Source organism: Aspergillus tanneri (genome assembly GCF_003426965.1).
Source record: "Aspergillus tanneri strain NIH1004 chromosome Unknown AapTan_3_pilon_pilon_pilon, whole genome shotgun sequence".
Taxonomy (NCBI): Eukaryota; Fungi; Ascomycota; class Eurotiomycetes; order Eurotiales; family Aspergillaceae; genus Aspergillus; species Aspergillus tanneri.
The window spans coordinates 2,730,351-2,755,463 of NW_022984630.1; the positions used below are offsets into that span (position 1 = coordinate 2,730,351).

Genomic DNA, 25,113 nt, shown 5'->3' on the forward strand with positions numbered 1-25,113 from the left:
CATACACCATTCAATTGACTACTTCCCCTTCTTCGCGCGTATGCGAATACAAAAAGCCCTTCTTATCATATTATTCCATTGACGCCTCGGAGCCAGGCGTCTCTAGTCCAGGTTCAGAAGGAGAGACCGAAGCGGCAGTGCTCATATACATCTGACAATGTGTATTGATCAATTGGCCAACCATACCAATATGGTCACCTTTCAACAACTCAAAGTGGTTGTTGCAGAGCACAAAGTGCGTGGTGAGATCGGTACACCGAGTCTGCCACCACTTTGCTACTCCGTCCTGAAGTCGTTCTGGTAGGGCAAGGTAGAGACACCGACCCTCATACACAGGAGGCTGGCGGGTTTCTCGCAAGGTATTAAAAAGTCGATCATAATGTTCCCCAAAGAGCGCCAGGTTATCGGGCTCCACACCAAGCATGCCAAGGGAGTTGCGGATGGCTATTTCACGCTGGCCCTCGTCGGCAACAGGCAGACTCCCTGGCCCGTACATGCCTGGATCCAGTAGAACGACTGAGTCAGGTTGGCCTTTGTACAATTCTTGCCAAATGAGAGCCATTTCAAACGCGATTAGGCCACCAATGGAATATCCTGCCAGGAACACAGGCTCTCTCGGAGACAGGAGCGGTTTGAGATCCATGAGATACGACCGCGCCCATTCGGTGAGTGTTCCCGGGCAGTCGGGTTTACCAAAGAATGGGTCATCAACAAGGATCACGTCAAACCGATCATCAAGTAATGGCACGAGAGGTTCCAGGATGGTTGACTGCGCCAAGAAAGGATGGATCAGAATAATGGTTGCTTCGCTTCGTTCTCGCCGGTGAACATGCAAGTAGTCGGGAACACCATCGTTGTTTGAAGGCCTGTTATCGCGGACCTGGGCTGCCTGCATTTGAATCGTTGATGACTGCGAGAGATCTTTCATGCTCAGGTGCAATCCGTTTTGTCGAAGGAGGGCAAGAAGAACAATGGCTCGAATGGAATCCCCTCCCATATGCGCAAATGGGGTTGTGATATCCAAGTCGTCTTCCACGCCTAGGGCATGTGACCAGAGCGACGCGATCTTGGCCTCGAGACTACCAGGTGTTGCTAGGACGAGAGTATCTGGCGCATTCAAGGCACCTTCAAGGCAGCTTTCGTACTTCTCTTCCGCCATTTGACTGATCGCTTTCCTGTCCATTTTGCCGCTGACTGTTCGAGGCAGAGGGTCTGTTTGGAAGCAATAATGATCTGGTACCATATAACTGGGCACGTGCTGTGAGATATGATTTCTGACAATATTTGTAAAAGCCCTTTCATTAACAGAGCCTTCTTGGTCAATCTCCACAAACGCTATCAGTGTTTCTTGACCATTCTTCTCCACCTTCGCCACAGAACACGCGTTGACCAGTGGATGTCTCTGCGCGACGGATGAGAGCTCGTCCAGGTCAATTCGAAGACCTCGGAGTTTGACCTGACCATCGATACGGCCCAGGTATTCAAGGAGGCCGTCACCATGAAGTCTTGCAAGGTCACCCGTTCGATACATCCTGCCTTGGCCGGAATGCTGGAAGGGATTAGGCGTCGATTGGCTTGCAGACGACTCAGGTTGATCTACGTATCCCCGCGCAACCTGTGGCCCACGAATACATATCTCACCCACCGCCCCTACATGGACCGGGTCGTCTGTCCCAGGGCGTAAAAGATAGATCTGGCACCCTCGAGTTGGCTTACCGATTGGTATAAATGCCCGCTCATCGGTGAGATTAGCATCCGGCCCTTGTAACTTACATGCCGTCACCTCAATGGCCGTCTCCGTTGGTCCGTAGCCATTCCAGACAGTCAGTTCTTTCGGTGCTTGACGGAGGAAGCTAGGCTGGAATGGTTCGCCTCCGAAGACCATTGTATTAAGGAAAGCAAGCCGTTGTTCTCCATGAAGATCATCCGTCAGAAGCGCCCCCAATGTTGGGGTGACGGCCAAGTGTGTGACACACAAATCATCAAGCCATCCACTTAACCTAGGGAGCAAATTCTCTCGTTTGACCAACGACAGGCGTCCACCTTTGCAAAGTGTAGCGAAAATGTCCCCGACGGATGCGTCAAAGGTATATTCTAACAATGCAAGCCTGTTTGAGGTCCACGAGCAGCTGTTACTTCCTTCGTCAGATAGTGTAAATGAAGCCAAATTGCGATGTTCGACCATCACACCCTTTGGTGTGCCGGTAGACCCTGAGGTAAAAACGATATAGGCTAAAGAGTCCAACGACGACTGTGTCTGACTGCACACCGGCTCACTCACCAGCTCAAGGTCCTTTTTGGTGTAAAGACATGAGCCGGTAGAGTGAGATAATGCCTCGAGTTTTTCATCCCCGTGGATGCCGTCCCAAATTAAGACACTGGGCTGAGTGGCGTCAAATATAGCTTCAAGCCTCTTGATAGGATCATCGATGTTCAGCGGAATGAAAGCTGCGCCGGCCTTTAGAACAGCCATAATAGTGACTACCATGTCGACGGATTTCTTGAAAAATATCGGAACCAGTGGTTGCTTGGAAGAATTGGCGATTCTGCTGTCCAGCACTCTTCGGATTCCACTGGCAATCTTTGTACTTATCATGTCAAGCTGTTGGTAGGTAAGATATTCTGTATCCTCAAACTGGAGGGCAATTTTCTCCGGCGTTCTGGTGGCCTGCCGGTGAATGATTTTATCGACAGTGTCCATGCACTCGGCATTTGCACATAGCGACCTACCCCCTCCACTTGCAAACCATTGCAACATTTTCTGTTCGTTGGCACTGATGGCGAGCCTCGCCTTACCCCCCAGGCCGGAGGTTACTTCGTCTGCGACAAGGTTCAGTGCATCCACAACATGTTGCAGGATCCAATCAACATCCGTGGGTGGAATGAGGATGGGATCAAACACGCAGCGTATCCCCAAGTGACCTGTTGTATCATCGCAGGATACTTCGACTACCAAGGGAAATTCAACCTGACCAAGACTGCCTCTGACTGCCGTAAACTTGGATGATGGCGAGCCAGTTGTACTCTGGTTCGCGGCATGCCGTTGTTGATAGACAAATAAGACCTGGAAAGGCAAAAGTTCGGGGTTCTGCGTCATTTTGCGAATAGCTTGCAGCCCAAATTGCTGATGCGGGATTGTGTCCAGATACGCATTCCGGGCCAGTGTGAGCAGTGTTTCTAATGAAATCCTCTGGCGGGATGTGCTGTCATTCTTTGACAATTGGATGCGAACCGGATGCGCTGCTATACAAGGGCCAGCCACAAACCCAGCGTGAGAACGTCCACTAGATACCTCTCCCAAAACCACGTCATCAGAATCACTGTGTGTTGCAATGGCCAAGGCGATTGCTGCTCTTGCGATTCCTGCGGGGGTATTGTGCAGTTTCTTGGAGATGGTGCGTGCGTTAGATTTCCATTCAATAACCTTGCTCTCCGGCGGTCTTTTGCTGTCCACTGGACCCTTGAGGCCGCTTGCAATGGGCCAAGTGGCACCAGGGGCACCATGGAGGTACTTTTTCCAGAAGCTAGAAGCCGTCTGCGGATCTGTAGTTTGCAACTTGCGAACAAAGGCCGAGAAGGGAATGTGATGCTGCTCCAGACTACTCCCAGTTTCCCCATTACTGGCTCGATGATAGTCACGAGAGAGTCCGTCGATGACGTAGGAGAGATAGGCCTCGTCGTACAGTGCGTGATGGATCGTCAGTTCCAAATTCCATTGGTCAGACCTCTGTCCTTGTGTGATACCTAACGAGATTGGTATATGACCAACCCCGAGATCAACGGGAGAAGTGTTGTCAAATGGAGTGGCCCTTTGAATAGTTGAGGCCCTGCGCACTTCAGGCGACTCGTTATTGAGAATTGCTTGCAGAAAGGCACCGCTACAGATTCCGTTGTCCTTGAGAGGCGTGACTGTTGGTAGGAATGCTGTCCGAAGCATTTCCTCTCGCTCAACGGTTGTCCGCCATGCAAATTGCAAGATGTCGACGTTGAGGGATGTGTTGAATTCAATATTCATTTTCGCCCGATAGGCCGAAGCGACCCCGAGCGCCATGTCAGCGCTGAGAACACCCTCCTGGAAAGAAGTACAGGGCATGACGCGCACCACATGCTGCGTAGGAATCCCAACTGCATGGACAGCCTCGTGCCATCCTACTACATCCGGCGGCGGAAGGCTGGCAGGGCCAAGGCCATCTTCACCACCATCATCCGGCAGCTTTTCATTGCGTTTTGACGAAATCCGCCGGGCTAAAGCCTCAGGTGTCGGGCAGTCAAACAAGTCTTTCACACTGATTGCGCATCCCAAGCGGCGGACAATCTTTGAAATCGCTCGTGTTGCCAATAGTGAGTGTCCACCATGACCGAAGAAGTTATCCTCGATGCCTAATTGGGTACCCAGCACGCTGGCGAACTCCTCACAGACAGCGCGTTCCCAATAATCTCTCGGTGCTACATAAGTGGTGTCCGTGTTTGGTGAATCCGTCTGAGCAACAACTGTCATTTGGGATAGTGCTCTCCGGTCTATCTTGCCATTGTTGTTGATGGGCATATCGTCCAGGACCTTGATCACCGCAGGAACCATGTATGAGGGAAGTTGTTTCTGTAACACAGCACGTAATGTTTTGTCCAGGCTTGGGCCTGATTGCTGCAGCATTGGGGTATTAGTGAACTCGTGTGACGGGCGACCTTCATGATCGGTCGGGAATCGAAACATCGTCCTCTCCATGCCGTTTGCTGGCTGGAGATTGTGGAAGATGGCATCCAAACCGCCCTTTTGCGAGAATTGTCGCGCCCAACTCACTTCCACGCGGAACCCCGTTTGCCGGCCCAATTCCACCAGATCAAGGGCAGAGAGTGCGTGACATTGATTCGCCTCTTGTCGGAGCAATGAGATCCAATCTGAATTCGTGTCCACAGGGTCGCTAGGCAGGACTTCCACTATATGTCTCTCAAGTATAGATTTGTTATGAGGTATGTTTGCAATAGCCACCACGGATGTATCGGAGCTCTGTTGCAAGATATCACGGAGTGCTTCGCGATTTAATCCGGTGGAGGCAAAGTCGATCCATTGGCCTTTTTCTACCTCATGAATGGGCAAGTGACCATGTTGATGCACGGTATGGACGACAGCTGCAAACCGATAGCAGCTCAGCTCATTGGTAGCCCTCATCCTCTTCGGAATAATTTCGACATGGCGAATGAGACCCGGGAACCGTTCCGGCAGGGAAGTAAAGAAAGCAGGGTCAGCAAGGAACTCGGTCTCATTGCTCACACTCTCTGCCATCCTTTGGCGCATGGAGCTCTTGCTTGCCTTTTCGCCAACCCTGTGTAAAGCCTTTGTTACCTGGAACTGATCATAAAGAGCATAAGATCTCATATCACCAAAGAAAAGAGTTTTCGCCTTGTACACCCCTAGAAGACTCTTGATCAATTGATTCATGTAATCCCCACTGGGAAAGTACTGGGCCACAGAGTTCACCACGACAAGATCTGGCTGTATGCCGGTGCCCTCGAGTTTGTCCAGGTCTGTCGCCTTCCCAACATGTACCTCGATCCTGTCTGCCAGGTCCGGCAGGGTTTGAGCTACTGTCTTTTGAACAAATTCCACAATACGCGGTACGGGATCAAGACCAACATATCGCTGCAAACCCTCAGTCAAATTAAACAGCATCATCCCCGATCCAGTCCCAATTTCTAGAACATGACCGGGGGGCATGCCGTTTCGCATAGTCGCGATAGTGTCATCCAACCACTCATTCATTTCTCTTTTGTCGATGTCCTTGCCATCGTACATTGACGTCCACCCGACAAAATCTCGTCCTGTCTGCTGGACCTCGATAACGGTGTTGTAGGTTGTTGAGCTGAAGGTCTCTCTCCATCCTTCTTCGTGCTCCTGTTCACCATCGACATCGTGATGATGGGAAACTTCTATGGCATCCTTCTTCTCGGTAACGAAGGCGACCAGCTGCGCCTCCTGGCCCTCGGGCTTCTTCATTATCACGACAGCTTTTTCCAACAACCCTGAGCCGACCAAGGCATGCTCAACCTCGCCCAACTCGACTCGAAATCCTCTGATTTTTATCTGATCGTCCACACGGCCACAGAACTCCATCTGTCCGTCGGCGGGCCGGTATCGAGCCCGATCGCCTGTGCAGTAAGCTCTCACCTGTTGACCGTTGATTTCTACCATGATAAAACGTTCCCGAGTCTTGCTAGGGTCTGTATAACCACGTGCAAGTCCATCACCCACCACCACCAACTCCCCCATGACTCCAAGTGGCACTATGCGCATTTGTCTATCCATGACGTATGCACCGGAATTGGCCGGTGCTCGACCAATTGGTACATCCCTGTCTCCTCGGTATTTATCCTCAACCGGACCCCGCATGCGGTACAGTGTACTGAAGATGGCATTTTCTGTTGGCCCATACAAGTGCAGGACCTCACCCTGCACTAGCGTTTGTGCCTTGTATAGATTCTCTGGCTCTGATCGTTCACCACCAACTACCAGCGTATGAAACTCCGCCACCGCAGACGGTGCTTCCACGAGATACTGGCTGAGTAGTGCGGGTGGAAGGAACCCAGCCCGGACCTTTTCCCGCGCGAAGACTTTTTGCACAGCATCAAAGTCCAGGGCGGTCATACTATCGATACAGATCACGCTGCCGCCGTTGAGCAGCGGAGTGTAGATCTCCACTGTTGTCGCGTCAAACGCAATACTGCTCATGTGAGAAAAGGAGCCGGACAAAATTTCCTCACTGAAGACATCGGGGGCTTTAGCCCGTAAAACGATTGCTTGATGTTCAATCAGAACGCCCTTTGGTTGACCAGTGGAGCCTGAGGTATATATCACTTGTGCGAGGCTATGAGCTGTGGGATGGTCGACTTCTATGCTTGAAGATTCGATCTGGAGGCCTGCATTGAGAGCGTGCTCTATGGGGACGAACTCGAGGTTTTCAAGTGTAACCGCCGGGGGTTGGACCCCCTGTCCAGTGAGGACCAGCCTTGGGCCTTTGATAGAGCCAAGGATGGTCTTCACTCTCTCATCTGGGAATTTCAGGTCCAACGGCAGATATGCCATATTTGCCTTCATAATACCAAAGAAGGCTACAATAGTCTGGCACGATCGCGGGGCGAGCACAGCAATGAATGTCTCTGACGGATATCCACGACTACTAAGCCAGCGGGCAAGCTCCGCTGATTTTTGATCCAGCTCCGAGTATGTCAACTGACTCGAAACATCTTTGACTGCAATCGCATTGGGATTGTTAGCGACCTGCTGGCCAAAAACGTCGACAATACTTGAGTTGCGAGGATACTCCCTGCGATGGATTTCCATCAATCCCATATCATGCAAGGACGACTGGCCGTTTGACAAAGGCATGTCCTCAACCTGAGTCCCGGGACTTTTTAGCCCCCTTTCCAGGAGCTCATAGAAAACAGAAACAATCGTCTCAATTGTCCGAGAGTGAAAGAGATCAGTCGCAAACATAATTTCACCCTCTAGACCCTCGTCGTCTTGATATAGGTGGAACTCCATGTCAAATCTCGTCGCATATGTGACATTGATCTGCTCTCCATGTACACCTTCGAGGGGGATCCTATCTAAGCGCTGCGGGTGAACGGCGAACATCGTCTGTACCAGAGGATTGCGAGAGCTGACTCGTGTCGGCTGCAACTTGGAAACAATGGTTTCAAAGGGCACTTCGCCGTTAGCAAAAGCGGCCGTTACTTTTCCCTTGACGTTTTCAACTAATTGTCCAAATGTGTCATCTTCCATAACGCGAACTCGCATGCATTGCATATTAACAAAAAGGCCAATCAGCCCCTCGTGTTCCACACGGTTGCGGTTCGTAATCGGAGTGCCAAAGGTTGCATCTTCGGCGCCAGTCATCCGATAGTGAGCTGCACGAAAGGCTGCAAGGAGAGCAATGAATGGCGTTATTTGGAGCTCCTTGCAGAACTGTTGCAACGCATGGTATAAAGCGCCCTTGACTTTCACATTTACAACATCAGCCTGCCCAGATGGCACCTCCGGGCGACGCTTATCGCAATAGAACTCAGCAGGCTTGCTGCCCTCGAGCTCATGAGCCCAATATTCAAGCTGTTGCTGATGTTTTGCAAGTTGCACTTCTTGGCGCTGCCATAGCGAGTACTCACGATACTGCAGGGGCAGTGGTGGTAGCTGTGCTAGGGGGTCCTGCCCCCGAAGTATGGCCGAATAAAACAATGTCAGCTCTTTGTACAACACCCCCATTGACCACCCATCTCCTACAATATGATGTATAACGATGGACACAACATTATCCTGTGGATTCATTTGCAAGATGGCAGGCCTCCAACCCGCCTCATTTCTGAGGTCAAATGGCGTCGTTTGTTCCTTGAGCAGTGCACGACGTAGGCTCTCTTCTTTAGCATCTGAATCATCACCAGTGATAGGGACTACCCTGAGGCCCTTTGGATGAAAAGGGCGAACCACCTGTAGATTGACCCCATCTTTCTCCTCAAACGTTGTTCGAAGCGTGTCATGTCGTTTCTCAATTGCCGAAAATGCGCCCTCCAGTGCGTCCAGGCGAAGTGGACCACGGACCCGGTATGCAAATATCATGAGATACCAGTTTAAGTTTGCATGCAACTGCTCCAAAAACCAGAGACGTCCCTGTGCAAAAGATTGTTCCACAGGCTCAGAATGCTCTAGTTTTGGGGCTGATAGGGATCGATCTGTCGACGCTCCGTGTTGACGGATGCGTATGCACAGTGAGGCCGGAGATGGACAATCCAAGATCTCTCTGAAGGTCACCTCGGTACCGAGCTGTCTATTAATCCTGGTTGCAGCCCGGATTGCGGTGATGGAATGGCCCCCGAGGTCAAGGAAGTTGTCATGAACACCGACTTGGCATGATAGAACCTCACTAAAGGCGTCGCAAACAGCCTTTTCCACATTATCCTGTGGAGATGCATATTTAACTCGCTGTTGGGAAGTTCTGTTAACCATCAGGGATGTGGCTCTAGATGACAGCTCGCGCCGGTCAACCTTGTCGCTGGACAGTCGAGGAAGGCTATCTATTTTCACTAGATGCTGGGGCACCATGTACTGAGGCAGCGTATCAGCGAGGTGTGATCTTATGCACTCCAGAGCCGAATTTGAATCTTCCTCTCCAGTCGGGGCGGTAGCCCCATTTGACTTTATCTCGACAAATGCCACTAGAGCACCCCCATCTTCAGCCTCAGCTTTAACCACTCCGCAGGACTGAACCTGAGGGCACTCTGTGATTCGCATCTCGACCTCAGTGACCTCAATACGCTGCCCCCGGAGCTTCACCTGGCCATCCATGCGCCCTAGGCAGTCAATTGTTCCGTCGGGCAGCCACCGTCCTAGATCCCCCGTTCGAAATAGTACCTCATTGCTAGAATCGCCGAACGGGTCAGGCTTGAATCGGGAGTCGGTGAGGTCAGGTTGTCCCAGATACCCCCGGCAGGCCTGCGGGCCGCCAATACAGATCTCTCCAACATCTCCAATCGCAACGCGCTCGAAGCTTCCAGGTTTCAGAATGTTGATTCGACTGGACCCTAATGGTTGGCCTATTGGGATCCGCGATCTGCTATGATCTTCTGGGACCGGTTTATAGACGGTTGCGCCAACGGTTGTTTCGGTGGGACCGTACAGGTTGATGAGAATGCATTCTTTAGGGACGTGCCGTATAAGGGAGAGGTGGAAGGGCTCGCCCCCAACCTTGAGCACGCGAAGATGGGCTGGAACCTGATCTTCCAGCAGGTCGGCGACCAGAGGAGTGGTGAGCAGATGAGTCACACTTAGTCTCTCCAGCCATTGAGGAAGAGAGGAGAGAAACTTTGCAGCTGGGCCAAGGACGAGCCGCCCTCCCCATCCTAGGGTGCCGAAGACGTCTGAGATGCTAATATCGAACGTGTAGTTTGCAAGCTGCAGGTGACAGGAGGTCCAGTTCCCCATATAATCAGGCTCGTTAACGCGCATGAATGCGACCAAGTTGCGATGCTCAATCATGACGCCCTTTGGCACCCCTGTAGTTCCCGACGTGAATTGAACGCACGCTAGAGATGAGGTAGGTTGTGTTGCTTTGGGCAAATTTAATGGGAGCTTGTCTTGATCGTACATTCCAAGCAGCTCGCGCAGAGTAATCACCAGTGCTCCTGTTCTTTTGGCGACATCGTACACCTTCTCTGTACCTGGCCCGCCGTCACAGAGAACGACGCGTGCGCGAGTGATGTCGAGGATGCTCGCAATTCGATCTGCTGGATGATCCCGGTCTATAGCAGAGTAGGCAGCGCCTGACTTGAGGGTAGCAAGGATGGCTACAACCATGTCAACTCCTTTGTCAAAGCAGATCGGAATAATGTCTTGCTCGTCAAGTGACTCAGCGCGCAGACGGCCGAGATAACCTCCAAGAGCGCCAGCAACCCTATTACAGCGATCATCCAATTCCCCATAGGTCAGGAACTCAGAAAGCTCATACTGGACGGCGATTTTCTGCGGTGTTTTGCTTGCTTGCCACTCCACAATCTGGTGTGCGCATACATCCCCTGCGATTGCTGTGTCGGTTGTGCGAAAAGGAGTGGCTAGGCGACTCCATTGATCCAGTGTCCGTTGCTGCTCATCAGAAAGCAAATTTGGAGGGTTCTCCTGCCATTCATCGGGAGAGTGGCTTTTTGCTTGTGTTTTGGTTGAGCCGATATAGCTGTCGAGTGTTCTGTTTCCAACCCGGATACGATCGACAGCATGTGGAAGGTCGTAGCCTTCTAACTCGGTATGTACGTCCTGCAGCCATTCAAGAGAAGTGCAGAAAAATGTTTGGAAAGCGGATATTGTCTCATCTTTGAATTGCCGGCGATCGTAACGTATACTGACGTCGAAGAAACTTTGCTGGGGCGGCAGCAATTCCACGACGAGAGGAATATCCATCTCTGCTTCCCTCCCAGACCAGGCCCAGTCTCCCACCCCATTGGATGGATATGACTCGTTGGTTTGGCAGACAAGACACACCTCGAGGTGCCGAGAAAGTTCTGGGAAAAACGAGCGCAGCTGGCCCGTAGAAAAGGCATGATCGATATCCCCTGCTGACCGCAACGACTGGGCAATGCCTAAGAGCGAGGCTTCGCTTCTAAAATCGACCCATCGAAGTTGAGAAACAAGGACGGGACCCAGGACTCGTTGAGAAACTGGTGACAAGAGGCCCCGGCCCGATTTTATCTCAAGAAATACCGCCTCTGTCGTCCCTTGGAAAGTGCATAGTGCCATCGCAAGCGCCAACCGTGCCATCCAGGCAGGGACTGCGGCAAGGCCAGCTCGAGCGGGAATCTCAGTGAGTACCCGACGCACCTGCTCGGCTTGTCCAGCCTGGCCTGCTGAAACCTGTTCGCCGAGAGGGGTGAGTTGCGCTTTCGCGCCTGAAAGCTTCTCCCGCAGTTGAATCTGTATGTCGGGACTGCATCTAGACTCAAGCTCCTTGCATGCAACGAAGAAATTCGACTCTGTCTCCACCGAACCAGGGCTTTTTATTTCTTCTTGTATGCAGAGTAGAAGTTGGCGAGCTGTGGTCCCATCCATCAGGGCATGATGATAGCTCAGACTCAGAAAAGATCCCTGTCCATCTGGCGACGGGGCAACGGATATCTTCCACGGCATCTCGCCAAGCCATTCCTCCTCTCTGGCGCTTTCTGGATGTCCTACAATGCGGAATCGAGCAGGGCAAGGCTGGAAGCCTGAAGCACTAGACGGGTATTCCCGGACGAGCCGCCCCTGTCGTCCCACGTAATCCACGTCGAGTACCATCATGGATATCAGGCTAGATTCTAGATCATGAGCGCTATCATTCCAACAGAATATCGACCGGAGCACTGCATGTCTGCGGGCAATTGCATGAGTAGCGTCGTATAACCGATCTGCCGTGACGACCTGGGGTGTGGTGAAATGGTATGTTTCCATGTAGACTCGATGATTCGGATCCATCATGGTTGCAAGAATCATCTCCTCTTGCAATTTAGACGGTGCATAGATTGCTTGCACGCATTTCGTGGGAATGCCGACATTGTTGACAACATTGATAATGGCCTTTTGGGGGGAGCAAGGCTGAGCTCCGTCGTCCGTCACGAAGCAGACCATGTTGATCGCAATGGATAGGTACTGGAAAGGTCAGGAAAGGAAGACAATGGCAGCGATAGTCGAGATGAAGCTTCACTGAGATGCTAGGATGTCGAGATACTTTGTTCTACTGAGTAAATACCTATCCCTTAAAGTTTCGCTTCCCAGAGAGAGACGGTTTGGCTTAGAGTTATTCAAAGCATTACATTATATGACGAGCCTGCCAGCTACATTACTTACATCTAATGGCTAGCTGAGACCTAATAGCCAGCTGAGACCTAATAGCCAGCTGAGATCTAATGGCCAGCTGAGCTACGAGCTGCCTGATCCCTGGTATTCTTCCCTTGAATTGGGCATTAATAGGTGGGTCTATGGTTGTTTGTATCCCGATATGGCATACCCAAGTTCCTAGCTCTTTATGTTGCGGGCTAACCGAAGCGGCTCATTGTATGATAGTCTTATGTATACTTCATATAGCCTGCATTTAATATTTTCTGGTATGCGGTATTCCAAATCAAAGGCTGCATTGCATATGTCTGCTACGCTGTGGTGGCAAGGTCGGTCTGACTAAAGAGACCAAACATGAATGGTTCCAGATCCGGCCTCGGAGTAAGTATAGGGCACATCCCGCGTGCTTTTTTTTTTTCATTCAGCCTCGCAGATCATTATGATGGCTCAATAGACCCTGTGCATTGCGTATAGACAAGACAAGTGTACGCAAGTGTACAGTGGCGAGCTGAGGATCTACATGTCTGGACCGGCCTGCTGTTGTTGTCATTTCCTGCTTGGCTTGCAATTATTATTTACAACAATGTCATCGATAAACTCTCGATGATTTCTCCACTAAGGATCAATCCTCGCAAGGGAAGACAACCTTGTACAGCTGTGGGATTTGGCGAATTGGACATATAGAGTACCTCGATTTCGGCATGCGGGCCCCAAGTATCCTCTGTTAGAGCTTATAAATCGATGAACGAGCCTGTCTTCATTCTCCCTTTTGGAATCACACGCGGCTGTCCCGTTCGATCCGTACAGCAAGGAGCCTCTCTGCCCGACGCACGACTTACTCAATGCCTTCCCTATCCGGTGTATACACTTCGTTCTCCGGTCGAACCTTGGCCGTCGACGAAGGAGGCCAGCTTGTCCTCCTTCCCCAAGGGAGCGCACCGAATGCGCAGAGCAAGCTTCGAGCAGATGCTGAGTTCTGGCTCTGCCGTGACGATGGCGTACGTCGCCTGCCCTTCCTAGTTTCTCCTTGCCACCAGACTAACGGGGATCCTGACACAGCTTATTGGAAAATTCGGCAATCCGGACAAGGTGAGTGAGATGTGTTCCATTACGCGAGATATTCTACCTGACGTAAATACCTGAATACATAGGTATTGCTGCGGGTGCAAGACCAAGAGTACCACGTTTGGGTGGAACCGCGGGGATTCAGCGACGGAGAAAACGAGGTAAGCCAGTGTGTTCCAGTTCACAACAGCATTACTGCTGCAGGGGTGTAAGCTGATGCGCGAGACTGCGACCAGTACGGACTCGTGGCCGTAGTACCTGGCGCGGAATACAGCAATCGGTTCTTGGCGGTGGATGAGGAAGAGCTAAGGTTGCAGATCGTGGATCAATGGACCGGGGGGGCCAAGTTTCGATGTGTGGAGGATTCAATCTAGACTGTTACGCTTAATAGAAATGATTTTCGCCAATACAGAATTCGTACATGCCTGAATGCCCGATGTTGGCATAGACACGATATATCTGCATGGAAGCGACGAAATAAATTAGAGATGGCTGACTGTAGCAACACTGGCCAAAAGACCAGCTGCACAACAAAGAATATACTGTGTGCGGTCCGGATGGCAATTAGATCCAACTGCTGTGAAGGCTTCCACGGTAATAGCCAGCAGCTACGACCAATTCAGGCCATGCGGCAGAACATAGTTACATCGGATTCGACAAAGACACTCGACAGGGATGCCAGTCTCCATAGAAATCTGTGAAACATCTACTATTTGGGCCTCGGCAGTGGCGGCGACAACGTGAATACGATGTACAGGATGCTAAGAAAAGAGGGTCTAGCCATCCGTACAGCGCATAAGGAAAACCCTGAGGGACCGCTATTAGCAGAGCTGAAATCAATGCTGGATGTATTACACTTCCTGGACGATACTACAGTAGGCTGCAGCGCGAAAAGACGGGTCCAAGCCGTCCAACGAGCAGAAAGAGAGGATGACTGGGGGAAGATCCTGGAAGAAGTGGGAGAGGGTTAAGCCGATATGGTGGCTCGATTGACGAGTACCACCTTACTGTACTAAAGCCAAGGAGGGCGCGTGATCCGAAAGCCCTAAGCAGCGAGACGATCTGGACAGAGGAAAAGGTGTGGGCCAGTTATCAGATGTAAAAGGAAAGAGGAAAAGGCCTATAGCCTATGACCCGCCCTCTGTCATAGCCCGAGAAGCTTGGTAAGGACGTTAAACTTGATTAAATAATAATAATAATAATAATAATAGCAATAGTTATAATGCCCGACGTTTGTATTTTCGGTGGCTGGCTGCAGTCTGTCGTCGGGATACATCCGGGTCGCCCTAATCCACTACTGATGCAGACTAGACATTACTATTGATGTGCCGCAGCTCATATTTTTTTGTTCCTCCGCAGTGGGACAATAGTCTTACTAAATACCTGTCAGATATACTACAAAAGCAGCGCTGTTACAATTTTGCGTAATACTGCTATAGCTCTCTATTCTGACAATACCCTGTAGATCTTCAACTCAGAAACAAAAACAAGAAAAAAAAAAAAAAAAATTGAACGGTGGCAGTTGTAGTGTAACACCAAGGTAAAAGGATACGGAGAAACCCCGCGTACCATATTGTTCGACCAAAAACACAATACGCAATACAAGAATTCCTGCCTGATCGACAGGGTCTGACTCGTTTGCTTACCGATTTAGGTCCAGCTAAAGATAGCCCTATAATTTCAGAAATTTTCTTCTGCATATGGCATAATGCAATCGGACACTCGGTGTCCGATAGTAGTGGTAATAGAATTAATTAGTTAACCGGTCCTAGCTTACATGTGAATGCCCACACATGCAGGGCCCGAGTGTCCGACTTTTTGCTCTGCTCACCCCTGAATCGAGTAAGGGCCAGGAGAAATTATCCTCTATTTGGTAGGTAGTATAGAAGAATTTGAAATTTTGGTAATCCTGCAGCAAAAAAAAAAAAAAAAAAAGTCGGGCACTCGGTGTCCGATTAAGTTACTAGATCAATCTATTGGCCAACTAATAAAACAGGAACCGCGAGAGTGTACATGCAATGTACTACCTAATTTGATTCGCCATGTCCAACCCTGTAAGTCTCGATAAGTACAGAGTACTACTCCTCCAAAGATGGAAGAACCCGCTGAAGCAGCAGATCCTCTGTGAACTGCCAAATCTGCGGCGAATTATGAGATTCAAACGCCGCACCAGTGTAGAAGGTACTCTTCCGACCCTGCAGGGCATTCAATCTCTCGTAGAATCCATCGGCGATGACATCCGCCGACACTGTCAACTGATAGGGACTATGGTTCCCGACTGCGACGAACTCGGGCTCCGAGACCTCCCCGTCGATCTGCGCCAGACCTCTTACCCGGTGGATATCCTGCACGATGCCGCGCCTGATTTGCTCCTCGGACAGCGGATGGGGACTGGCGTAGTGTACGGTTCGCAGATCGGACACCTCGTTCGGACGCAGTAGTAACATGGCCGGTAGATGCGGACGCCAGAAGGGGTCCTCTGCGCCGCGGTTCAAGTAGCATATGTCGTCTGGGAGACCAGTGATACGCACCAGGGCCGTGTAGAAGTAAGTATTGGAGAAATGGGAGAAGAGGGTCCTTTCGGCCTCGGTCAGATCGATTCCGTTCAGGTTATCTGGTTTGGGGGGCGCGGCGACTATGACTTTCTTCGCGCGAATGAGGCGCGGTCGGGATAATGGCGAGATGTTCTGGATCTCGATGTAGGTCCATCCATCTGGATGATCACGGTGGGTGCGCCGCACGGACGAGTCCAGAAGGAGATCATCGTCATCGCCCAGCTCTCTCTGCGCCGCCACGTAGGGAGCACTATTGTTGTGATCGACCGGACGAACGAACCCGGATCGGCCGCCCTCCATGACGTCCGAATTGAGATACTTGAACACGTAGAGCGTCGGCATGGACGGCCAATCGCCGAGGGGATTGATCGACGCGCCCAGCTCGGCGATGGCGGCATCCATACCGTATTTTCGTAGGAAGTCACCAAAGGGAAGCAGGAGATCCTCGGGGACCGGATTAGGCAGATCAAACCCCACTTTCAGGTAGGGGTAGCGATCGAGCTGAGCGATGTATTTCTCCTTAGCGTGGGCAGCTTCAGCCGGAGTGGGGAACGAGGACTGCGCGATGTGGGTTCCGACATGCAAGTCCAGCATGTCTAGATGGTAGTCGAAGGAGGCGCGGGACAGGGGGGATGCCAAAATGGTCGAAAAAGTTGCGCACCAGCGGCAGGTTCTGGAAATAGGTGACGCCGTAGTCGATGGATTTGCCGGTGACCGGGTCGGTGTAGGTGGTGGTTTGGCCACCCAGACGAGACTGTCTTTCGACGAGCACGACGCTCTTGTTCAGCTGGCGCAGGCGGATCGCGGCGTAGGTCCCTGCGGCGCCGCCTCCGATAACGCACACATCTCGGGTGATGATGTCGGAGGGCTCGTACTGGGAGAGATCAATGGATGGTTGGGGGGGGGGGTTGACTTCCGGTGACCTGGTGATAGAATGAGGTGAGGAAATAAAGAGGGGCTTTGAGGAACCTCATCTTGACAGTAATTCAAGTGTAGGAGAAGTACGGGATAGAAATGATGATAGAAAGGATGGGGATGAGATTTATATAGCCATAGGGTTCATCTGCCGTCCTATAACGAGATGCTAATAAGGATAAACCGAGTAATTTAATATTCAACTAGTACTGCAGAATTACATCCAGCCAGCTGGTCTACGGAGGGTTTGTCTGTCCCCTCGATATATCGATGCTTGCATATATTACCCTGACATGTTATGCAGTTCAGCTAGCCGACTTGGAAACTATCCTAGAATCTCGTTTATAGAACCTAAAGGACTAAATTGCCAGCTTTTATCATTAATTCATCCGATTGGATATAAACTATTATAAATAATTCCAATTCAGCTCTCTTAATTTAATTCAATCACGGCGCATCACCATATCAAACAACCAATAAGCCACAGGTATCTATATCTACGAGAAAAAAGAAAAGAAAAAATCAATTAGGGATGGTAGGAGTGGAGACAGAAAGAGGAGAATGTTAAATAAACTGAACAACTGCAAGGACTCTCAAGTTACTACTCTTTTAACACTTCTTGATACCCTGTTGTGAGAATCGTGGCCTAGGACGAACAAAAGAACAGCTTCTATTTATATAGTGAGATTCCTTTTATAGGCTGCATATGTAACCTGCATATTTACAGTGCGGCCTGCCCAATCACTCAGTATATCCCAAAGATTACTAGATGAGTATACTGGATTGCTGTTAACGGTGATAAAATATAGAGGTTATATTGGCAATGATCCGTCTCTGCAAGTTCTTCTTCTGTACCAAGTATATATAAAACTAATAATAAAATTACTGGCAGCAAAAAGAGAACAGCACTTTGGGGCGCTCCAGGTCCTAGTCTGTCACAACCTCGCCCAAATAAAGCAAGTCGCAGGGAATAATGCCCTGAAGAGCTTCCTCTTGAGAAAGGGTGGCGTTCCGACTGTTTCTTGACCGAGTCCGGTCGTGGCATCTGCCCTGGAGAGAATTGCATATGTGCGTATTCTACCTCGCCCACTCTGCATATTCTAATATTATTATAGGTCTGAGCACGCGGCATTCCGGAATCAGTACTGTCATCGCTTCCACCGTGACTCTGTCCATGCAGATGTTTTGATGCCTATTAGGACTCTAGGGTATGAAAGCCGCTTTGTATGTTTACTCTATCTACATGTAGAGTGTATACTAATAGTATATAGCGTGGACCAACTCCACTCCATCTCCAACCCCGACCGAGCGCCGTGCACTTACAAGAGCGGCAGGTAATAGCTATGTTAATATAGTCGAAATACTGCTAGACTACGACGCTTCTATACGCAACTGATAGTAATTATGTAGACGTGGTGCACCTAATTACGCAAAGGGCTCAAAATTTCGAATCCCATGACTTTCAGGGCGTCTCTGCTGATGCACGCCGTCCGGTTAGTGCTGTGAAAGTCTGCCAACTTTTTCTTTATCTTGGAGCAGAGGTCAATGGGACCGATGAAAGTAATCACACACCGCTCTGGTGGGCGGTTGAACGAAGAGGCAGAAATGTTGCGCGTGCTGATAGAACACGGAGCCCATGGAGCTCCGGAGGATAATGCATAGAAGATATACTAGCTAGGATGACAGTAGATCTCTATATATATCACTTAAAGTGTTAACTGTACTCGTCCATATCTGTGCTTGATGGTTTGCTTGTCTCTTTACGTCTATCAAGAATCGAACCTCTAAATACTTCGAATAAATGGGTCAAATGACTAAATAGGGAGGAATAATTGGGTGTCTGAATATGAGTCCGCGTATATAAGATTGATGCCTTAGGCAAATGGTCTTTTTCCCACGCTTCTAAAGCAGACATTTCGAGGCCCCAGGCGGATTGATCGTCCCGTACGGGAAGAAAAACCCAGATGGTGAGACCTAATACTGAACACATAAAGTCCGGCCGTAACATAAGGATCGTGTGAGCACACTACCAGTCCATTGCAATAAAAGAATCCGAAGGAACATTTGTGTGGATTAACTGGGGAGAGTGGACGTCCGTATGGAGTACCTATTATGCTCCAAAAAATGAAATACTGTCTCCTGCATGTGAACATTTGCCCATCTTGGTCCTCCCGTCTCCATTTATAATGTCAACGTCCGAGCCATGGTTTAGTAACAGCTGAGCGATTCGCTATTCCCGTTGCAGGACTCCAGAAACAGTGGCGGTTGGCCTTCACGAACACTATCACTCCAACACCGGCGAGGAAGGCACAGAGCCAGCGTGACTTAGCAGTATTTTGGCCATGGATGTATTTCCTTCCAAATTTCTTGTAATTAGCTAATCACCAACTAACAGAAGTCGAGCTTGACCTACCTTTGCTATCATCGGCATTCTCGCATATACCGTCTTGATTAAACTCCGATCGGGTATATAATAGTCCTGTGTAAAGGTCGCTTAAAACGCATTCAACCGTCTGCTCATCAAAATTGGTCTACTTAATTGGATCATTGGCTCCATTCTTCTTTCGTGACCTGTAGACTCGGGCATTCAGTGCTGACGTGTTGTACCATGACAAGGCTCCAGGGTGAATAAAATAGGAGCTCTTGTTACTTCCTATAATGACCTGGAGTGGGTGCTTCTCGAGATGTTTTTTCTATTTCAGCTAACTGCAAGATCGGACGAGAAAGATTTATCTTGTATAGTAACAGAGCTTTGGACGTGGCGTCTTCTTCAAGAGAGGTACCAAAAGTAGTTAGCAGATTAGTCGAGACGGTTGCGGGGTACAGGTGAGCTGACTCCAGACCGGAGCTCACCTCTGAGCGACGGTCACTTACGATCTCCGTAAGATCCATATAACACACCTCCATGCTCCAGGATCAGTGAATCCAATATTACCTACCTCGCAGCGCCGCTACGAAAGGGGCTGCAATACAGAGGAGAGCTGCGGCAGTCAAGGCCGCTAAAGCCCCGCTGAGGCTAAAGCCGAGTCCTTTGATGGGATCGCCCTTTCTTCCTATATCGCTTCAGAAACCATTCGCATTCAATTAACTTTTATATAGACACCATTTCCAGTTGCATGTTTAAATTGTCGCTTAGCGCGCTTAGCGTATTGGCTACAATGGCTATCTTGGATAGTCATCTTATCGAAATCGCGGTACATATCACGGGTCTGACCGTAGAATATCTAATTCCTTTTATCCTCGCTTTTAATACTCAGAATATCATCTCAACCTGATTAAATGAGGTGCATATGGTGGCAGAAATCTACTAAATGCTTTCTTCATCAATTAGCTCAGTATGTTAGTTGTGTATATGGATGGAGATATTGTCCATTACAATGACGATTGCCGGCCGCTTCCATAATGGTTTACTGCAGGAATAGGCCGATTTTCAAACCAGGAATAGAACTCATCTTTACTGGAATAACCCTGCTTGACTCCTGTACAAGGAAGCTAATTATCCAGAGTTAGGGTGGCACAGATACTCCAGCTCTTACCCCGTTGAGTATCTGCATCATATCGGGTTTATCCTCGATTGGTGTGCAGGCGTGGTGGCGCCAGTGTTTCTCATTAAAATAGACTCACATAGGGAGATAAGATCTTCCACAGTAAATCGACGAATATCGTCAAGATAGCCACACCTCAGGGTATAATTTCGCGTGCAATTCGCTTAAGATTCCTTCCAGATTTCTTCGCTTCGACGTACGTGACAGCGTTGGCTAGGTGACAAGGACACCTAAGAGCCACCAGACCATTCATCTTTATGGTGCAGCCCTCCTTTAAAAGGTCAAATAGAGCGTCTTCGTCAGCTCTTCCTGGCATGACCAAGTGTCCGGACTTGAGGCTTTCTAACCCCGCCGAGCGTAGGAGATTAGACTGAACTGTATACACCGTACGCTTTGATATCTCTTACGCGATATCCTTTATATCCCATGGGAGAGATACTAACATTACTAAAGCTCTTAGTCAGCGATATTAAAAGCTTTAAAATGTTAGAAATAGGTAATGAGGGGGTTGAAATACAGGGTGTTCGCTATTCTATGCAGAAAACGAGTGGTTTGAACGCGGCAGGTTGTCAAGAACTGAAGAACATTTTGAATACGGCTGATCTGTTAGGTGTGGGTGCGTCACCTAACATTACAGTGCGCTACTATATAAGGGGCTCAGGAATGGGATCAGATATAGTGGTCTTTTGGTCCAGTGGAATAGTTAAGATCTTGAGCTTGGCTATAACATGATCCCCGCAAACGTGACAAGGACTAATTCAGAAGAGCGCATCCAGTCCATCTCCATCTAGACTCTTGTTCCCCTAGAATCAAAAAGAAGTGGTTGCCTAATTCATAAGACCAAGTTTTCTGTCGGACGATGACCGAACAGCCAAAAAACTAGTTCGAATAGAGTTACGGAGTCCCGCAGACAAGCCTTCTTGGCCTGTGAATCTTCCCGAAATACGGTGGGTCTCGGAAACAAGAGGTCCGCGTGTCTTTCCACTGATTAATAGAATCGGATATAGGCCCCTACAATGCTTGTTCTTGACCTAACGTCCGCTAAGCCGGCAACTGCTGCGGGGTGGTTCATCTCCAGGTGACCACCCCCTGTTGCCCAAGGATTCTCCGCAAAATCCTGTTTCTCTTTCTCATCCTACTCACTTCAGCTACTGGCGAGAAGAAACAAAATGGTCTACTTGGGTCTCCGAGGCAGAATACTCAGTCTGGTCGTTAGTCTAGTCGCTGCAACGGGATTCGCGTTGCAGGGCTACGACCAGGCCGTGATGAATGGGCTCGTGACTCTGCCAACATTCCTGCGTGTTTTTCCGGAGATGAAGAAGTCGCAGATTGAGGGTGTGTTCTAGCTAAATTCTCAAATACCCGAAAAGCGAAGGAGACGAGCTTACTTTTCTCTTTCTTTCCAGGAACTACGGTCGCAATCTACGAAGTTGGGTGTGCCTTCGGTGCGCTCTCCTGCGCGTTTATTGGGGACTACTTGGGACGTCGCCGAACCATCTTCGTTGCGGGATGCGCTGTCATTGTGGGGGTCATTTTGCAGGCCACCCCTTTCAGTCTTGCTCAGCTGATTGTCGCCAGAATTGTCACCGGTAGGGTTTCACAGACACAGTACACTTTGGACCTGCACTAACGCACATCTTCTAGGCCTTGGTGTGGGTGCATTGACAGCGACGATTCCCATGTGGGTGTCAGAGTGCTCAAACGCCCGCGATCGTGGTCGGCGGGTGTTATTGCAGGGATTCTTTGCCATCGGAGGCCTCACAGCGGCATCGTGGATCGAGTTTGGCCTCTACTTCGTCAAGAACAACGAAGTTAATTTTCGATTCCCGATCGCATTCCAGGGTGTCTTCGCTCTGACCGTCACCTCTCTGGTCTTGTTCCTGCCGGAGTCTCCTCGATGGCTGATCAAGCGCGATGAGATAGAAAAAGCCCGGTCAGTAATGAGTGCTTTAGAAGATACGGCCGATGACTCGGAGGCTGTGATACAGGAGCTAGAAATCATCCGAGATACATTCCAGGAAGAGAAGCAGCACTCCAGTTCTTTGTTCACGATGGGTCCGGAACGTCATTTCCATCGCGCGTGCCTTGCCGTCTTCGTCGCTCTGCTGGCCCAGATGGCCGGAATCAACATAGTTACTTTCTATTCCACCCAAATTTTCCAAAACCAGCTCAACTACTCTGCCACCGAGGCACGGATCTTCTCCGGCTGCATCCAGATCTGGCAGTTCCTCTGTGCGGGAATTGCAGTTCTCCTAATTGATCGGTTCGGACGACGGAAGCTGCTGATGGCCGGCGCAGCAGGCATGTGTGTTGCGCAGGCAGCTCTTGCGGGGCTCATGTCAGACATGGACAACAAGTCTGCAGCAGAGGCCGCTATCTTCTTCTATTTCGTCGCCATGTTTTTCTTCCCGGTTGGGCTATTCCTGATCCCATTCATGTACGCGGGGGAGATCTCCCCGCTCTCCATACGCCACAAAGTCACTGCCATGAGTGCGTGCACGAACTGGTTATTCAACTTTCTGGTCGCAGAAGTGACTCCAAAAGCCATGGCAAACATTGGCTACAAGTACTATATTGTCTATGCGTGTATCGGCGCATTTGCCTTCGTAGTTTTCTATATCTTCTACCCGGAGACGAAAGGCCGAACGCTCGAAGAGATTGATGAGATTTTCATTCGGTCGAAGAATGTCTTTGACCCCGTCCGGGTGGAAAGATCTTTTCGCAGGGATGGATTCGCGGGGACTGAGCGTCGTCTTGAGGAGCATTTCCAGGAGAAGCAGGCTGCTGCTGCTCATGTAGAGACTGCTTAGAGTTTTACGGTTATGTGAGAGAGTTATATGACTTTTGTTTTAAGAGTTTCTTTATTGCTATGTACCAAACAGATGACCGTGTACTAGCTTCCGGATTCGTTATTATATTTATTTGAATTTTCTCAGGCTAGAATGTTTAGAGAGAGCTCATGGAGTCGGATGCAGTTCATAAGATCATTTTGAAAGGAGATCGATATTGCGAGGAATTTCTAGAGTCGATTAGCAAAGACCATAATTGCCCAGAGCGTTCTTCTAGTAAAGTGATAATTAGTGACTATCTATATGGGCTTGGATATAGGAAATCGGAGCAGCTGCTCATAGAATTACTGCTTTTCCTTAGATGCTTGCATAAGTATGTTCCATATATTCACATGAACAGTAGAATATAAATCACCCTCTATAATCACATACAGAACAAACCAAAAAAAAAAAAAAAAAAAAGCTGATACTCAATGCTTAACAGATAAGAGCTCTGGGGGTAGGGGTTAGTTATAGACAGGGAAGCGGCAATGTGCAGGTACAGTAGATTGCAGTATCGGCTTCACATTAACTGGTTGTTTTACCTAGCTTAAGCAAAAGGCTTAAATTATATAAAATTCCCTATTGCATTCAAGGGACATTATCATGCCGGATAGCCTCCTTTACTATTATTAAAGTTATGTAGCCATACTATTAATAAGAACTGTATTTGGGGCATGTTAGAATTCAGGGGAAGTGATCAGGGATATTCTATCAGTTAACAGGCCCTCAGCCTTACTAGGAAGTAGATGTCGTTTGGTGGAAACATTAGAAATCGCAGTATCTCAACCAACTGAGCCTTCTAAGCGGTTCTCTATATTCTCATTGAGATGTTCTACTATCTGAAGGCTTCAAGGGTAGAATGGCTCGTCAGATGCTCCGCACCGCCAAGTCGGGCGATCGTAGTGTTTCCGTAACAATACATGGGTGGGATAACAGGGTTTGGTGAGATGTAGAACCACATCTCGGGGCAAAATCACTGATGATTTCAAGTGGCCACCGGAGGTAGCAATGCCACTGGGATGGGAGGGTCTGTTCGATCATCTCAACCCATTTTATTGCAGGAAACAGATGCTGAGGAAATCTATGCAACCTGAGGGGCATTTCATATTTCAAAACAGGCCTCAGGATTATCAATAATGCAATAAAATGAGCAAGGAGTAGCCGTGACTCGCAGTTCGATGACGACAGGAACCACATCAACTCTGTGTGATTCATGAGAAACAGAATATGAAATATTTTCCCAAAATGGTCATATGCTGCCTGAGATGAGGTGTAGAGTGCCTTTACTGTGTCCACCATAGCAGCATGGAAAGCACGAGATGTGGTACAGAACAGGAAAGGCCCAATGGATTCCAAGGATTTGACTGCTTTTTCCACGGCCACATTGTCGTACGTTATATATGTTGGAATCTGTAGTGGTTGTTGATGCGCATTTGGCCTCAAGAAAGCACTAGTGGAGCTATGCTCTGCCACTAGTTTGGTGATGATTGCACATCCACGCGTCAGGATAAGAAAGTCGACAAGGCCATCGTTCATGTAGCCTGATTGGAAGGTAAGTGCATAGCACGTCGCCAATAGTACATCCAATTCTCGGTCAGAATGATGCGATTTTGTCATGGACTCCTGCAGTCCTCTCAGGGCTTGCCCACGATACTTGGTGGCAGCTGTAGTGTACCTAGCGTTGGGAGTGAGCAACGATAGGTGCGACGCGCCGAGAGAAAGGACCGCATGAAAGAGGTACTCGTACTTTGAATGTTTAGTATCACGCACCAAAAAAAAAAAAAAAAAAAAAAATAGCACAGAGGTTTTTGTCAGTGAGTAATACCTGGTGGGCAAGCTTGGGAATATCCATAGTCCAT

At 49.4% G+C, this 25,113-nt stretch overlaps 4 protein-coding genes across 4 annotated transcripts; 2 read left to right on the forward strand and 2 right to left on the reverse strand.

Moving 5' to 3' along the window:
• Positions 1-70: 70 nt before the first annotated feature.
• Positions 71-12,136, reverse strand: ATNIH1004_004701 (Nonribosomal peptide synthetases (NRPS); the record flags this gene model as incomplete). The annotated part of the gene is made up of 2 exons (XM_033569371.1): positions 71-8,197; positions 8,273-12,136. The coding sequence occupies 2 exons, from the start codon at positions 12,134-12,136 to the stop codon at positions 71-73; spliced, it is 11,991 nt and encodes a 3,996-aa protein (XP_033428177.1).
• A 1,049-nt stretch (positions 12,137-13,185) lies between these two features.
• ATNIH1004_004702 (uncharacterized protein) lies at positions 13,186-13,782 on the forward strand (the record flags this gene model as incomplete). The annotated part of the gene is made up of 4 exons (XM_033569372.1): positions 13,186-13,341; positions 13,403-13,432; positions 13,495-13,569; positions 13,645-13,782. 4 exons carry the CDS (start codon positions 13,186-13,188, stop codon positions 13,780-13,782), a joined length of 399 nt encoding a protein of 132 aa, XP_033428178.1.
• Positions 13,783-15,486: 1,704 nt separating this feature from the next.
• On the reverse strand, positions 15,487-16,937 carry ATNIH1004_004703 (NAD(P)-binding protein; the record flags this gene model as incomplete). The annotated part of the gene is made up of 3 exons (XM_033569373.1): positions 15,487-16,521; positions 16,589-16,886; positions 16,933-16,937. The coding sequence occupies 3 exons, from the start codon at positions 16,935-16,937 to the stop codon at positions 15,487-15,489; spliced, it is 1,338 nt and encodes a 445-aa protein (XP_033428179.1).
• A 4,655-nt stretch (positions 16,938-21,592) lies between these two features.
• ATNIH1004_004704 (sugar porter family MFS transporter) lies at positions 21,593-23,233 on the forward strand (the record flags this gene model as incomplete). The annotated part of the gene is made up of 3 exons (XM_033569374.1): positions 21,593-21,758; positions 21,830-22,012; positions 22,068-23,233. The coding sequence occupies 3 exons, from the start codon at positions 21,593-21,595 to the stop codon at positions 23,231-23,233; spliced, it is 1,515 nt and encodes a 504-aa protein (XP_033428180.1).
• Positions 23,234-25,113: the final 1,880 nt, after the last annotated feature.